The sequence below is a fragment of the Talpa europaea genome, assembly GCF_964194135.1.
Source record: "Talpa europaea genome assembly, chromosome: 11".
Taxonomy (NCBI): Eukaryota; Metazoa; Chordata; class Mammalia; order Eulipotyphla; family Talpidae; genus Talpa; species Talpa europaea.
Window position 1 is genome coordinate 92565135 of NC_140078.1, and position 17632 is coordinate 92582766.

The window sequence follows — 17632 nt, forward strand, 5'->3', positions numbered from 1 at the left end:
CCCACCCCCACCCCCAGGGACAGCCAGGTAGCATCTAAAATGACTGGGACAGGAGAATTGATTCAGTTTCCTTGATGGTGGCCTCCATCGGTGGTGCTTTTAAAGGCTTTTAAAAAGATGATTCCCCCGGTTTGTTAATTACCCCCTGGGATCATGCGTTCTGAAAGTGCAAATTGTTTGTAGACACTATTACAGTTTGAAGTAGCAGAGGCAGCACCTTGGAATTAACAGCAGGGAATGAACTGAACAGCCTGTTTTCTGTAAGCTCTGTGGGAACATACACTGTTCCTGGATCTCCTGGCACCCAGTAATGGGCTATCTCTAGGGGGTGGTGCTCCTTGGAGTAACACTCTTGCTGTCAGCTGTGCTCAGGCAGAGTGCAAGTCGGCCCTCCGTAGGAAAGTGTGCAGTGTCAAGAATGAAGTTCAGGTTCATATGAAGGCAAGTCAAGTCACTGGGGTGCCTCAAGGCTGGGGGGCACTCTGGGGAGTGGAGCCAGCATGTTTGGGTCCCGAGGGCTGCTGTCACAGGATTCCTAAGCAAATGAAACGTAACACCAAATTTGCTGATCCCAGCAAATCCTGGCAGGGGGCATCGACAGCCCCACGTCTTGGTGGTTAAGCAGTTTCTCTCCAAGAATTAGCAGAGTCAGGAACAGCATTTGGATTTGAATTTATGTTCAAGCCTTAAAATACCAGCAGACCTTAGAGGGGACATCAGTCTTAATTCTGGTAGTACATATTTGAAATCATCCAAAGCCTTGGAACTTGGCACAGCACAGACAGGTCTTAAGTTTGGATGCAAATTCTGTTACTATCTAAATGCCAGTATCAGTGTTAACATGTTATAGAATAGCAGCAAGCGTTGTACAGTGAGCAACACCATTTGTGAGAAGGATGACATCAGAAAGTTGATTGCTTATTAAGAATACATCCTTTAAAGCAGCAGCATCGAAATTTTCTGCAGTTACCAGAATGTTCTATATTTGTGCTGCCCAAAACGGTAACCACCAGCCACACGTGGCCCTGACCACTAGAAATGTGGCTAGTATGATGGAAGAACTGACTTTTAAGATGTATTTAATTTGCATGAATTTAAATTTAAATAACCATATGTGGCCTGTGGCCAGTGTAGTTCTAGTTTCTAGCGTATCCATTTCAGCACCACTAATGAAGGGTCTGTTCTGTTCCCTGGAGACAAGGTGGGTAACTTCACTCTGCACAAGGGCACCTTCCCTGGGTGCCTGCAAAGTTCCCTGAAATGAAGGGTTGTCATGGGCTATTTTGAAAGGTACCGAGAAACACCAGTGGCAGACGTGCTTGGGCTGCCCTGACCCATTGGCATTAGGGAAGACTGGGAGGAACCCTTTGCCTCCCCGCACCCCAGCTTCCTGCAGGAACACCCAGGGCATCTAGGGTTGTAGCAACAATAGCTCCTTATCTCCTCTTGATGTCCTAGAGGCTGTCTGATCATGCATAGTTTTCAGCTTCTCCCCGGCCAACTGATGGTTAGCTGTACTGACATCTCAGATGTGCAGGGAGGCCCTGAGGTTGCAGCTACTCAGGTGGCCACTGGTTATTTCTCCCCCATAGAGGAATTAGGGCATCAAAAAAGAAGCTTTCTCTTTGGCCCTGTTGTCCAAGTGAGAACACCTTGAAAATCTACAATGCCACTCCAGTTCATTGTCTTTCTGGCTGCGTGGCTGTCAAGGCTGACTTAACCTCCTTCACCCCTCTCCCTTACCCCATTCTCCAAATTGAGTCCCGAGACACAGATAATTTATATAGTTCTTAAGTTCAGGTTTAACTGGACTGTTTAAAATGCTGGTATAGCCTCCCCTGGCTTTGGTTACATTAACTCTAGCTTTTCTGCCTTGAAGACAGAACATGAAATTTCCCCTGGCAAGTGCAGCCATGAAGTCCCAAGTCCCCAATATCTCTCCTGCCGGCTTGGGGTGGCTCAGAAATTCTCAGAATAAAGTCAGTTTAAGCCCACTCAAAATTCAAACACAAGGGAGAATGTGACTTGGGAGAACTACTCCATGGGTGCGGGCATTTCTGCTCTGGAAGAACCAAGATTTCCGTTGGCCAGGAGCAAAATACGCCTGTGTTCTTTTCTCAGAATTAAAAAAAAAAAAGCACAAGCTCATCATATTTATAGAAGGAACCTATTTTTAATAAGATAATTAGTGTCCTTACAAATAAACCTGGCAGAGTTCAAAGCACATCTTTAAGCTGTTTGCCATCTGGCAAGAGACCAGTTTTGACTCTTAAATGGATATTTGTACTTGAAAGTATTTTCCATAGGGTCATAAAACTCAAGAGAACTTTGTCCTATAAACAAGGTGATGTTTTAGTCTGAATTAGTCAGTTAATCCTCAAGCTTCTGTGTGCAAGTCCTTACCCCCAGGACACAGGAACACTTGCCCAGCCTCCAGCGTGAGCTCCTGCTTGTGTCTCCAGCATTCCCTGTGAAGCCTTAGAATGATCTGTGTCTTTGGGCCAGGAGGCCACGTCTTTGGGCCCTGGCACGCTTTAAGGCACAGGTGAAAGTGAAGCAAAATGATGATAAGGGACACCCCACAGTTACTAGCATCCGATGCTGGTCTAGCAGGTCAAACGGCAGCTCATTTCAACCCCCACAACTCAGTCAAGTGTGTGTGTTGTGCTCCTGTTTCATCTGTAGAAACTGAGGCCCAGAGCAAGGCAGTCATTGCCAAGGTCACCAGCTACTAAGTGTCAAGAAAGTAATCAGAAGAAGGAAGGGTGAGGGCAGGGAAAAGGAACTTAGGGAGAGGGCCTCCCTGGTGGCTCAGGGGGTTAAGACTCAGCCTATGAAGCTCTTCACAGCCACTGTAGCATGAGTTCGATCCCCAGCCAGGGAGCTGGCCACATGGAGCAGCAGACCTCTCCTGACTCGCCCGCTGCCCCCTCAGCAGTGTATTTCAGTCAGTCTGCCTGTTCTGTTCCCCACTCTGTCTCTGGTGACTCCTCTCACCCCCCACACCTCTGGCTTGTACCCTAGTTCTTGTATGCATAAATAAATAAATCTTTTTTTTTTTTTAAAAAAAAAGGGAACTTAGGGAGAGCAGAAAAGGAGAGGAAGGAGTTGACTTAGTTTTGAGAGGGTGAGGCCCCCAGCAATGCCTTGAGGAGCCCTCAGGGAGGGGGAGGGGAGCTTCAGCATCATCCTTGGGGACTGGCAGGACTTGGGTCCCCAGTCAGGAGTGTGGATGGACGCAGGGGTTGGTCAGATGGCAGATACCTAGAACTGCGCCAGCCAATGAGACTGAGGCCAGAATCTAGGCTCCTGGAGGGCGGGAAAGGCTAGAAGGGGGAACCCTCTGCTGAGCTGGCTGCTGGTGAGGGCCTGGCGGGTATTAGGAGTCCAGGGTGAGGATGGGGTAAGGCTGAGTGTCACTGTGGGAGGACCCAACCCACCCGGGAGCCTGGTTTCAAACCACTGGCTGCCAGGTCTGCAGAATCCCAGCTGCCACCACCAGCTCTCCTGGCCTTGCCCTCTTCTCCCTCCTTCCCCCTCCCCCCCACTGGGCCTTTGGCTCTCTCCCCTCCAGGCAAGTCCCTCATCTTTTTTCAGCCCTGTTTATTCAAATGTCTTCCATTCTTTCAGAAATGTTCTTTGCAGCAAGTTGTCCAAACCAAAACCCAGTTTAGCAACCGGCACTACAGGGGATGACCTTGTCCTCCTCTTCTAGGAGCAAGAGTGCTGTTTTCAGGCAGAGTGCAAGTTGGCCCTCCTTGGGGAAGTGTGATTTAACTTCTGTAGATTCCTTAGTCTCACCTGCTAGGAGGGAATGCTAGCCCCTGTAGAGTTGGGGCTGGCGTGGGGGCACACCGAGAAACAGAACACACCTGGGCCAGGCCTGCACAGCCAGCAAGCACCTTGCTCCTTCGCTGTCTGATCAGTAAAATGGCCCTGAGCTGGCAGGTCCACCTCTCTGTGACTGAAGAGGAGTCACAGCTCTGGAGTGCTCCCCCCTTCAGTTTGCAGAAGCCGGATGATGGGCCGAGGGCTAGAGCAGTGAGAGGAGAAGCAGACTGCAGACTTGCTCACTCTCTGGCTCTTGCCTGGGAGTCAGCTGTGGTTTGATTGGGAGGTGACCTGGCACCATTATCTGGGGTCACATGGACAGTGTTTCCTGCTGCCAAGGCATTACATGTGGGCACAATGACCTATGCAGTCACAGTTATGCCAATGGTGATGCCAGTCCTGGATCCAAGATGGCGCCGTGAGTGCCATGTAGCATCTGACAGGGAGAAGGGCCCCTCCAAGAGCCGCAAACACCTGTTGTGTCCACTGCCCCAGAGTGGACAGTGAAGTCAGTCTATGTCCATGTTTCTTTTTAAAGGAGAATAGTAATGTTTTGTTCAAGTCCCACAAGAGTAGAGTACATATGAGGAGCACTTGTCTTGGGGTGCATGTGCAGGCTAGATGTCAGAGAACATCCCTGAGGGGGACCCTGAAGGTGAACTTGCTAGACAGTCTAATGTCTCCAAGGCCACACGCAAAGAGCAGTTGCCTGGTAGAATTTACCTCTTGGGAGAAGAGGGTAAATCTCTTTCCACACCCTTCTTGTAAATCATAAGCTTGGAATGTTAAGGTGGCCTTTTGCCCAAAGACCAACATCAAATATTTATACTACACCAGGGCAAATGGCTTTCTGTGCACAGTAGGGAAGCATCTTTACTTTAATAAAAAATGCAGTGATAATGGAATGTTTTCTGTAGATGGAGGCGATTTAACCTTTTCACATCCAGACCCTTCACTCCAAGATAGATCTATTTATACCCAGCTCGGTGCATATTACCATGAGGCTGAGTTGTGAAGGTAATAAGTAGATGGGGGTGGACGAGACCGTCAAAACAAGCTCTTTAAAAGCCCAGCTGTCTGCTATCTGTGGTTCATTGACTTCTTTGCTGTTACAGATGACCAAATTTTGACAGTGCTTCTAAACTTGCTTCATAGTTAAGTAGGTGAATCAGCACTCTGGAGTCAGAATAGCAGAGCAGTGGGCTGAAAGGCTGAAAGGCTGGAAGGCAGGCACTGGGTGAGCAGATGGTAAATAAGGATCTGGTTGGATCTGACTTTCTGCCTCTCCCCACAGACCACGCAGCCCCCTCCCAGGCCTGTGACCTGGGAAGAAAGAGGGAAAGTTAGCAGGACCTGGGAGACAAAGTCTGGGTGAATGGCAGTATCTCCCTTCTGGACCTCAGCACTGCTGGACACTGCTGTTGGCAGGCCTAACACTGGCATATTATCTATGTCAATTAGGGCACCTAATACTTAAAGCACATGATAGGTACATTCTAAGGGTTTAGAAGTTTTCTGTTGAGACTTTGTAAATTGGACATAACATGTTTTTGTAGAAGCTTCAAGGGAAGGTGTGCTGTGATGTCCTAAAGGAATCAAGTATCTTCTGACTATAAGCATCCCCATTCAGCACTTGGGAAAGCCTTATCCAGAGGAGTTCCATAGGGCATCCTTACTGCAGCTGGAATTCCAGTTGGAACTGTATTACCCAGAATGTTAAAAGTGAGCTGAACTAGAGGCTTCACAGCACTGTGAAGCTATCTTCAGCCTCTGCAGCACAGTTCAATCCCCGGCCAGGGAGGTGACCCACATGGCGTAGCAGACCTCTCCTGTCTCACCCGCTGCTCCCCTCAGCAGTGTATTTCGGTCGGTCTGACTGTTCTGTTCCCTGCTCTGTCTCTGGTGAATCCTCTTACCACTACCACCCCCACACACCTATGGCCTGTACCACAGCTCTTGTATGCATAAATAAATAAATCTTTAAAAAAAAAAGTGAGTTGAACTATATGGTCCATGCTTGTCCTGGACCCCAAAATATCAATACTTGGTACATCTGAAGATCAGCTCTGTTTTTCCCTTGGTCCCTATGTAAAAATGTCTCTTAGAAGGACCTTGAACAAACACTTGGGAGAATCTTTTTAGCAGAGCAGATGAGGCAAGGTTGGTACCTTTGCAAAGACTGATAACAGCATCTCAGTATAAGAAATAAATAAGAAACTAAAGCATAGTGTTGATTTATCCCACAGGGATCTCACTTGGAATAGATTATTATGTTCAGGTTGGGATAATATTGGAATAAGACTGCTGTGCTCCAAGAATTGTCCTGACAGCCCTGATTTTTTGAGCTGGGCAGATAATCTCTATTGTTCTGGAATAGTCAGGAATACCCCCAGGCTAAGCACTGGTCTCCTGTGTCCCAGTCCAAGTTGGGCATCATAGTAGTCAGCTATTACTACAATCATGCTGTGTAACAAATGACCCCAGAACTCAGTGTCTAGAAACAGTAATTATTTGTTCTCATGGATTTGCTGGTTGGCTGGAGCAGCTCCCTGGAGGCAGCATTGCTGATGTCAGCTGGGCTTAAAAGTTTGGGGGTCCATTGACCTAAGCGAGCCTGCCATGGGCAGCTCTGCTCTGTCAGTCTTTCATCTTCCTGGAACCAGCTGGCTCTTTGGGGCGTGGCCACAGAGACACAGATTATCCGCACAGTGTGCTTCTCAAACCTCTGTTTGCATCCTCTGTGTTATGATCCCACGGGTCATGGAAGTCACCTGGATAAGCCCCTCATTGGCAGGTCTCCCCACCGGTCATCTTAGGCTTGACTTTTTTCTCTCACGATTCTGCTGCTTCTCTGGTCCTGGCTGCCCCTCCTCCACTCTGCATTTTTATTCAACTATGCCCATCCCTAGAATTCTCAAGCCCTGTAGACCCCTGGGGCTGGCTTGTGACATTTGTTCCTGTCTCTGCTCAGGGCGGAGCCCTACCCTGGACTCCTCTTTCAAAAGTAGCCAACCATTGCCTCCATCCTCACTCTGTCCCCTTCACCCACTCTGTATTCTTATAGCAATCATCCCCTCTGGCATTAAGCTGGTTTTCCTTCCCCCACTGAATGGTGAGCCCCGGGGGGCAGCTCTGCCTCAGTCTTGCAGCTGCTAGAGCTACAGGGATCCCCCACCCAGAGTACCTGGCACCTCAGAGGTGCTCCTGAGTGCTAGGAGGAGTGAGTGAATGTGCAGAAATTTTCTGTGTGAGTTTGAAGGTTTTCAAATGAACCTCACTGAGCTCTCATATTCCATTTTCAGACTACTCCAGGAAGGTTCTTTTGATATATAGGACACACATTCTAGGAATTTATTATAGAAATTTCTCAAATTTTCTCCCCCGACGTTTCTAAAGTCCTAGTTCTGCTTTCAAGATCCATGTAGAAAAGATAAAAGGAAAATTCATCTTTTGTGTTGAAATGTTTCGTTTGTGTTGTACTCTTTGTTGTGTTGTCAAAGAGGAGTACGCAGAATCAACTCTTGTATTAACTTAGTAGAAACAAACCCCCCCAAATTGAATCATACTTAGTTTATTATACTCATAGCTTTACTGGCATTTTATGCATTTGTTTGTTAATCTTTTTCACATAAAAATTCACAGGCATTGTACACTGTAGCCTTGTACCCTGTCTCTAAAGCATTTTTCTGAACCATTGAATTCCTATGTTGTTTTATTTTAGGGGACAGTGTGGCATTTCATTGTATGAAAATCTAATTTATTTAACTTGCATACTAGAACTGGGGTACAGGCCAGAGGTGTTGGGGGTGAGAGGATATACCAGAGACAGAGTGGGGAACAGAACAGGCAGACTGACTGAAATACACTGCTGAGGGGAGCAGCGGGCGAGACAGGAGAGGTCTACTTCGCCATGTGGGTCACCTCTTGGCCGGGGATCGAACTCGTGCTGCAGTGGCTGCAGATAGCTTCGTAGTGCTGTGTCTTAACCCCTTGTGCCACTAGGGAGGTACAAAAAGGCTTTTTCTTCTCAAAAGTTGACAATATGACTAACTGGAGAGAGGTTGAAATTTTTTTTCAATATTTACTGGCTGTAAAGAGCAAGCGAGAGAGATAAGTGGGTGAAATAATGAATTAGCTGCTGGTTTCTATCCTTTGTGTGTTTCTAGTGGTATGTTGGTATTTTCAACTCTTGATTTGTAAAGCATTTTATATATAAAAAATATCAAGTTTAACCATATATTTTTATTTGTTGTTTTTGTTATTGCAAATAATTTTCTCTTATTGATGGCCTTTTGATTTTGTTTGTGAGGTCTGTTGGAAGACAGAAGCTAAAGATTGTAATGTATTTATAGGTCTCTATCCTTGTGATTTTTGGAAAATACTGACAGTTTCTGAACTCCACTGTGATTTGGAGAATGTTCTGAAATTGTTTCTCTTCCCTCCCTGAAAAAAAAATCAATCACATTATATGAGTGGTCCTTTTAAAACCAGAATATATAGCATTTTATGTGTTTTCGTCTGCTTGGGCTGCTGTAACAAATCCACAGATTGACTAGGTTTTTTTAACTACAGACATTTCTTTTCTCATGGTTCAGGAAGACCAGGATCAAAGTGAAGAGGCTGGAAAGTTCAGTTTCTTGAAAGACCTCTCTGACTCTCAGACAGCTGCCTCTCCCTATGTCCCCATGGAACTTTCCTCTGTGCAGGCGAGGGGAAGGGGCTCTGTTGTCTCTTCCTCTTCTTATAAAGACATTAGTGCTGTCAGATTAGGACCAGCCTACATGTCCTCATTGGGCCATATTTATCCCTAAAGCCTTTTCTCCAAATACAGTCCTTTTGGAGGCTGGAACTTCAGGATAGGAATTTGGAGGGACACGATTCAGCCGGTAAGTGTGATTGAGCAGTGATTTGTAGACTAGATCTAGGGACCAGGAGGCAGTCTCTGATGCAAGTCCATTGCACAGATGAAAGGGGTCACCTTGCTTTTTGTGAGAGTGTGTGGACCCAAAACACCTGCTAAGTCCAGGCCTCTTCCCACAATCTCTAATCACAGTGAATCCAGGAGCCATTAACCAAAAAAAAGGAGGGGGGAATGTGTGTACAGAAAGTGTTTCCCTTCATGTTTTCTGCAGGGGCAGAATTTCCTTTACACTTTCCTTGCTTAAATGAGTTCTTGCATCATGTTCTATGTTGGGTGCGTGTGTGTTGAATTGTACAGAACTCAGACCCTGGTATATGAATGGGAAATATATCCAGAGGTAACTCATTTGGGAAAATTCCTTCTTCCCCCAGATTCTGCCTCTTGACAAGAGCTTCCTGAAGTGCTGTCTGCTCAGCAGCCCCTATCATGTGTACTTCTAAGAACCCACACATCCAGAATGCGTCTGACAAGCTCAGATCTGATGTGTTATATATCTGTCCTCACTTAAAAAAAAAATCTCTTTCACCTAAATATAGTTTTCTTCTAAAAACTGTCTCTAAATGACTGTGTTTTACCCTGAATAAGTTCTCCCCAATGCATCCTGACGCTGGAGCGTGAAAAGGAAGGTAAACGCATGAAATCAAATGGTGATTGCTAACAATGAAATTTGGGCTCATAAAATCAAGGATATTATTCAAAACTGCGAGGTAAATTAGTCTCATTCATTCTGATGGGGCTAGACTCTATGGCTGTGTGTGCCTTCTTTAATTAACATGCTGAAAAGATGTTCTGATTGGGATTATTAATGAATGCAGTGAAAATTTTTGCTGCTTGTAAGTCTTCTGCCACAGACGGCTTACAACCCCCCCCCCCTTCTCTTTCCACAGATTCCTTACACAGCTTGACAGATGGAGTATTCATCTTTGAGGCTGTTTCCACAGAAGATAGCAAAACCATGCAGGGCTACGATGCTATTGTTGTCGAACAATGGACTGTCCTGGAAGTAAGTGTGAGATTGGCAGGGCCTGGGCTTTTGTTTGGATAGGGAATGTTTTTTATCCGCTTGCTCCATCTGACCGAAGGCCTGCTCGGAGGTGGCTTTCCTCTGAAAGGCGGGGTCACCTGGGTAGACCCTGCAGGGGCTCCATTCGTCCTGCCATGCCCCCTCCTTGCTCCCTCCCTCCCCCCCCACACACTTAGAGAGGTGGGTTCCCACTCTCCTCTTTGTAAGAAAAGCACTGCTGGATCATGGGGTAGGAAAAGATTCTTCTTTAATTTGCATATAGCTAAAAATTCCACATGACATAAATGGGGGAAACTTTGAGTGACTTCATTGTTTCTGGAATTAGGCGCTGTGGCTCCCTTTGCCAGGTGTCCTTAGTAGGAATATGTGCACATGAACCCAATCTTCACATAAGCCGACAGGGTAAACACAGTGATGCCCCTATTTTGTGGATGAGGAAACGAAGGCACAGAGAGGTTAGGACACTGGCCTGAGATTACCCATGGAGTCCTCAAAGATGTCTTTCAGAAATGCTGACCCACGAGGCCACCAAATTACTGAGGACAGTGAATTCCTCAAGTTGTTTTCCACTGGGACTTTGGTGAAGAGCTGACTTATTTCTGAGTTTTAACTTGTGTGCCCCTTAAAGGCGTTTCTTCAGCTCTGGAAGCAGAAACGTTTTACACTAGTTTCTTGTCCATTCAACATCTGGGATATAAAGAGAGAAGCTGTTTGAACACAGAGGACCTGATTCTGAGGCCCTGGCAGAACACTGAGTTGGCGTCACTTTGGAATGGGGGAAACTGCCAAACCCAGCTTTCTGAGCCAAAATAAGACAGATGTGGATGCAGCTCTTTCTAAGGAGGGAGGGGCACCAGGACTCACTGGACATCACTCCCTGGGGCCCTTCAGAACTGCAGCCCAGAGGTGACGTCCTCATCTTTCCACTGGGGGCATGCTGGGCACCCCAAGGGTACTGTTAGCCGCAAGCCTGAGGCAGTTCTGGGCAGGCTGAAGCTCAGCCTGCATCTGAGCAAGTGTGGCCACAAGTCCCTAGAAAAAACCATAGTAATAGAAACAGCAAGTGCAGGGACAGCGTGAGGCTGGCGAGGGTGGGGCTGTGAGTTTACGTGTAAGGAAAGTCAGAGCAGATGAGGGCTGATGGCATCAGCTTCCACCAGTTACTCCTGCCTGACCATGGTCCCAAGGGACTGCCATACCTCTCACAAAGTGTGGTGCAAAGGCAGGGAGGCTCCGTGCAGAGACCCATGTGGGTGGTCACATCCCTGCTGGGGCCCCTGAATTTCTCCAACTTAAATGGAGACCCACCCCTGCACTGCAGCTCCAGGTGGTAGAGAACTAGGAGATGACAGGGGTGGAACTCAGAGATGACAAGACCTGGTGGAAACAGGCCTGTGCTTGTGGCTGAGCAGCCCGCGCCCATCAACACCCAGTCTGCTCAGTAACACTTGACTAGCACAGCGACGATCCAGGGCTGCAGCGAAAACACAAGCCCGCACAGAAGCAATGGTATGCCACAGGGATGGGTGTAAAGTCTCTTGTTGTCTGCACGTTAAAATGCTTGTTAATGGAGGCTTTTCTGGTTTCCCCAGTGGAAGCTGACTCGATGGCATTGATCTAAAATCATTTAAAAAAGTGGTTCTCAGTGTGTGGTCCCAAGACCAGCAGCATCAACATTCCCTGGGAAGTTGTTATAAATGCAGATTCCTGGGCCCCGCCCAGACCTACTGAATAAGAAACTCGGGCTGGAACCCTGTGTCCGTGTTTTCACAAGTCCTCCGGGGTCTGTCGTGCCCAAGTTTAAGAACCAATGTCTAAAGGAACCATACTGTGCTCTGCCCGTCGCCAGATGTCTGTGGTTGTGAGTTATGGGGTGAAAGGGGTGCTGGCAAGAGTACCTCAATCATGTATCTGTCTTTAGTCTTTGAAATGAACTGTGACCTTGCTTGTAACTGCAGTGAGCACCTACTATATAAATCACAGAGAGAGAGAGAGAGAGAGAGAGAGAGAGAGAGAGAGAGAGAGAGAGAGAGAGAGAAGGTTACAAACAAATACAAGGGTGCTGTTTTTTTAATACAAAAATAGCTCAATATATGGGTTGAAAGTAAGGTTGGGAAAGACATTGATGCAGAAACTTGGCCCGGATGTGCCGATTGGTTTCCTTTAGGGTTACTTGTCAGCTTGCTTTCTTCTTCAGATATTTGAATATTTCCCCTCTTGACCTCTTATTTTTGTGCATTCATCTATTTGGTGACACTCATTTTGGATTCTCCTTCACACACACACTTCAAGAATATTTGGGATTTCCCCCAGAATCATGGACGCGAAGTAGAATTTTAAAGACCTGGGTGGGCCTAGTGATGCCCCCTAACTTTCAGAGCTGATCCCACGCATCCTGCCCTACTTAATATTCAGAGACAGATTCAGTCAGGTGGGTAACTTGAAATTGATGCTGGGGAATTTACACCATTGGAATTGGCAAGCACTAGAAATCAGGGATTCCTCCCCAACCACCCTGGAGAGCCAGTTGAAAGCACTTATCAGCACACCACTGCCGGTCATCTCCTCCTGTTAGCCACCCATGTCTCCAGCCTGAGACCTGTCTGAAAATGATTATATCATCCTGCATTTTGGGGTTTAACTCAGTTTGGCTTCTCTGAATGTTTCCTATATAGGGTGGCTTCTGTCTGATCACAGTGTCACTCTCACTCATGGAGAACACCATTTGTTTCATGGTCCTCAGGGATGCCCTGAGCATCTCTCCTTCTAGTGCCCCCATCCCCACCCACCTGCAGTGGCTTCAAATGCCCCTATTGTTTCCCTAAACATATCCCATTCTTATCCCTAAAGAAATCACAGGAGGCTTAGAAAGATGCATTTCTGTAATGCAAATCCACTCTGGGGCACACCCCACCCCACCTGGCCCATAACCCTGTCCAACAGCAGGATCGGCCCACTTGCTCCTCACAAACGTCTACAAGCTTCTGGAACAATCTTTTGTTTCTCAAGGCCCCCACCCTTCTCTTTAACAATCCACACTAGGATTTGCCAGGAAGTGGCATCAATTTCTATGATTTCTAGAATTCACCACCTTCTGCTCTGACAAGGGAGCCAATATTTGTTCTTTTAAAACCATCTGGCATTTGTTTCATTGCCACAGTTTCTCCAAGATAATTATTTTGGTTCTGAGATCATAGCCTTTGGTGCCAAAGTCAGCAGTTCTCTGCCTTTTTTTCCTGTGATACAGAAGATTCTCCCTCGAATGATCATCTCCAGGAAAGGACCAGGGTTGGAGACCAGGCTATGATCCTCTCCTTTTCCAGCCCAAGCGATCCCAGCATAGAGGGGCTGCCAGGTGTCGGGATCACCTGAGACCTGCTCTGGCAGCTCTCAGCCCTTTGATCAAGCTCCTTATGTCCCACCTCTGCTCCAAGCGTGACACGCAATGTGCTGCATGGCAGGGCTGAGCAAGCACCTTTCCCTTAAAATCTCAGCTAGGCTTGATGCATTTTAAGTTGATTATTAAGAATTTTAAGCTTTGCTTTGGAGGGCAGGTTGCCAACATCTGTTAAAATTTTTAAGTGCCCTTATCTACCCATGACTCAGCAAGTCCCTACCTCACACCCATTCCTTCTAGAAAACAAAGGTTTTTGTTCACAAAAGGCAGATGCAAGGACGTTTTTTCAGGATTATTAGTAATAAAAGAAAGCAAGCAATGCCCATTCCAGCAGGGGCAGAGTGGGTAAATAAAGGGTGGTACCTCCGTAATATGGAGGTGGTCATTTTGCAGAAACAGACATGGACGGCACTCCAGGAAATGATCAGTGAGAAAAAGGAGTTGTAGGGTGAGACTGTGATGGTGAGTCTCAGGGGTCCACCTGGCTTGGCTGTGGTGTCTGTTTGTTTGGATAATCACTAGTCTAATTGCTGCTGTGAAGGTATTTTTTTAGCTGTGATTAACACTCAGTCAGTACTTGGAGGAAACAGATCGCTTATCCTACATACTGTGGGTGGGCCTCATCAAGTCAGCTGAGGGCCTGAAGAGTCAGCCTGCCTCTTCTTGGATCGCCAGACTCCACCATCACTTGAGCCAAGTCCTCAGAATAAAGCTTTCTATATAGGCATAAAGATATTAGATACTAGGTAAAGATTGTGGGTATAGGTGTAGGGGTCTACTTGTATCTCTGTATCATCTCTATCTCTGTACTTTTATCCATATCAGTCTTTTTAGTTCTACTCCTCAAGAGAACCCTGACTGGTACAAACTGAGATGCCAATTATAGGGGGAAAGTCACAAAACAGCAGGATGGATTTTTATGGGGATGTATAAATACAGAACCTTGGTCTGGGAGGCCACCCATCCACATGAATCACGGTGACCGCATGGGAGTGGAAAATGGGAGGGACCATACCTGTAATCTCTCCACTTATAGGTGGGGAAGTTTTCATCTTACTTGGGTAACTAAAAAATAACTTTTTAGAAGATAACTAGTTAAATGAGTCTTCTCCCAGGTGTTTGATACACTTGTTTTCTTCTTATAGGAAAAAAATAAAACAGTAAAATGGGAGTTGAATAATTGCCCTCTTTGGTGTCTTTAACAATTTTTTGTTCAACTTCTTGCTACATACATGTAAGTGTTATATGTGTGTGTATTTAGTTGTGTATTCCTCGTCTCATTCTAGGGCTGATCTTTTTCTTCTTTTTGTGGGTTCACCTCACTTTGGTCACCATATCTAGAGGGCCAGGTACCCACTTCTGTACTTGCAGATCCACACTCATCAAGCTCTACAGACTCACTGATTTCCTTAGTCACCTGCACCGGCTATTCTAGATGACAGCTCCTCCTGGGGCAGCTTCCCTTCCAGCATCAATTGCCAAAGGGCATTAGTGAACCTCCCCCTGCACTTTTATAGCCAAGTAAAGTGAATCAAACAGTAGGGGTCTTCCCACTCACTGAGTAGGAAGTCTGGAGGAACGTGGGGTGATGGCTGAGCTTTTTCAGAGGATTAAGGACATCATCTGGGACCTGAATTCTGATCCTCACGTATCTGCTGGGTTTCTCCTCATGACCCTCATCCCAAGGTGGCTGCAGCATCCAAGCATCTCTTGTGAACATGACGACAACTGGGAAAAATAGGGACATTTCCTTTTTTATTATTAAGTAAAACCTTTCCCAGACACTCCCAAGCAGGGTTTCCCTTGGGCCCCACTGGCCAGGCTTGGGTCCTACACCTACGTCATAGCAAGGGTCATGGTTGGCTGGGCCTACAGAGGGTGTCAGCTGGGGAGACAGACAACAGTGACTGCACTGAATGGGGCTAGAGGATCACGGGTATTCTAAAGAAGACCAGGCTGGGAAGCAGCCCAGATGAATGAAGGAACAAATTGATTCTTAATCTGTGTCCTTTTTTTTTCCGTGAACTCAGCTGTCCTGTTCTACAAAATTTAGCTATACAAGTAAGTTAGACCTTTACAAAAATTTATTCTACAAATAAATATTGCATTCCTACTGTGTGTCAGCCACTGTGAACACATGATAAATGGATGAAATTTGGTCAAGAAGGATTGATTTCTTTAACTGGAGGGAAAGAGTGCAGTCATTAAAAATGAATGCCCACCCCCTGGCCTTTCCATGCCATCAGTAATTTCTCTTCGCTGCCAAGCTTCCTGAGGGGTGGTGGAAGGCCCTAAATCACCAGGAACTTTTTAAAGCTGATGGGAAGGGGAGAGGCAAGTATGTGTTCTGGTGGAGACCATAGGGCACGATGAATTTAGAGCCTTGTTCCCTGTGAAAAATTCATCATTTTCAGAATCTTGTGACAAATGCATTTTTTAAAAAGTGGTGTGCTTTTTAACAGTCACTGCAGGCCACAGAATGACAAGAGGGAGACTCTCTTCAATGTGTGAGAAGGGGTTGCTCTTTTGGTTTTCCTGATGTGTTTAAGAGAATGGTAGGGTGGGGCGGACACACAAACACACATTCACAAACACACACACCCCTTATTATTTCACAGCTCCTGTAAGGTTGGAAATCCGGATGGGCTCAACTAGGTCTTCTACTTTGGGTCTTAGAAGGCTGAGATTAGGGCCTGGCGAGGCCATGCTCCTCTTTATAGACTCTGGGGAATGAATCTACTCCCAAGTTCATGCAGATTGTTGGCCAAATTCAGTTCCTTGTGGTCGGACAGCACCCCCATTTCCTTGCTGGCCCCACACAAGAGACTGTTCTTCATCCCTTCTCAGGCTTTGTTTCTGGCAGGCCCCTTTTAGAACTTGGTGAGTGCTTAGGTTATCTGAAAATCATGGGTAAAGACAGAGAAAATGGTTCTCCAAGAACTCGGTTTTATTAAATCAGCGGATATTGGGGGTTGTAGGGTGTTTTTGTGGCTAAGTGATCATTCTTGGCCACTCATCTGATTTTATTTTTTTGAAATTCACATGACCAAGAGTTTGTGGTATTGAGAGGCTGCCCTCAGAAGAACCTTACTGGAGGGAGGGCTAGTTTGTGGGCCCTATGACACCATCAGGGACTTGCCCTCTCTCACACCATTTTCAGTGGCTTATGTAGAGGTCTAGAAGGGTGTGAGCCTGTGGAGACCCAAAACTTGGAGGCCAAGAAATAGACTGGGTGGCCATTAGGATCTAAAGAAGATAGATGTGATTGGATTCCACGGAACCATTCTAGTTAGGTGTGGGTGGAGAGTCAAGGGCATGTTTGCAACTGGGGAGTGGGGAAGAGTCAGGAAAACCCATCTACACAATGTCAACCACTGCTGTTTTTTGTGTATCTATGTTTTTACACATGGGATTTCTAAATTAGACTTCAGTTATATTTGTGGAAAGCATCCCACCACTTTAAAAAAGAAAAGAAAAGAAAAGAAACAAAGCAAGAAACCTTGAAAATGACTTATCTCATCCAGCTTCTTTTCTGAGTAGGTTTCCTCGACTTCTTGTAAAGCCCTTCTAATCTCATTATCTATTACTTTATCAATTGTAGGAACTAAACCAGTCCAATAAAATGTAATGGGATAGAGTATAAAAAAATCAATTGCACTTAGGTTTAAAATAGTTAATAGAATGGAGAATTACCTGATTTGACAGCAATTCTAATGAAAAAGCATTTAGTACAGGCAGGCCAACGGTGAGGCTACTACTCCCCTCAAAATGCTCCAAATGCCCTGGACTATGACAAAGTGGGGTTTTCCAGATCACACCTTGTGTTATGCTGTCCCACCACTTTTGTTCTCTCTTAGCCTCTGCTGAGACCCAGCTCTTCATGGAGTCATCTTTGATGCCATCAGCTGGGTTTGTCCCTTCTGGACGCTTCCCATGTCCCCACCTTACTGCAGAGTTATTTAACTTTTTTAACTACCTGCCCATATATAAATTCAGAGTATGCGTGAGGTCCCTTCATATGCCATCTCTTCCCTCCCATCACAACCCAGGGGTCCTGAAGTATGTGTTTCTCTTTTTTTTTAAATTCTCCCTCTGTCCTTTACATCCTCTGTAATTTTGCCATCAACTGCAGTGGTTGATGAGAGACAGACAGACGGTGGGGGGTTTGGGGGGACACAGCAATGTAGAATATACCTAGAGTGGGCCTCCCTGGTGGCACAAGGGGTTAAGCACCACACTATGAAACAATCCACAGCCTCTGCAGCATGATTTCAATCCCTGGCCGGCCAGGGAGAAACCCACATGGCGCAGCAGACCTCTCCTGAAACTCGCCCGCTGCTCCCCTCAGCAGTGTATTTCAGTCAGTCTGCCTGTTCTGCTCCCCACTCTGTCTCTGGTGAGTCCTCTTACCCCCCCCACATCTCTGGCCTGTACACCAGCTCTTGTATGCATAAATAAA

The 17632-nt window shown here is 46.3% G+C and overlaps 1 protein-coding gene across 1 annotated transcript in view; it reads left to right on the forward strand.

Moving 5' to 3' along the window:
- The window catches only part of RFTN1 (raftlin, lipid raft linker 1), a gene marked incomplete at its 3' end in the record, with an annotated part of 152305 nt that overhangs the window by 116173 nt on the left and 18500 nt on the right, over window positions 1–17632 (forward strand). The window contains exon 6 of the mRNA XM_084247812.1: window positions 9640–9755. Coding sequence (XP_084103938.1) covers window positions 9640–9755 — 116 coding nt within the window. The remainder of the gene's footprint in view (window positions 1–9639; window positions 9756–17632) is intronic.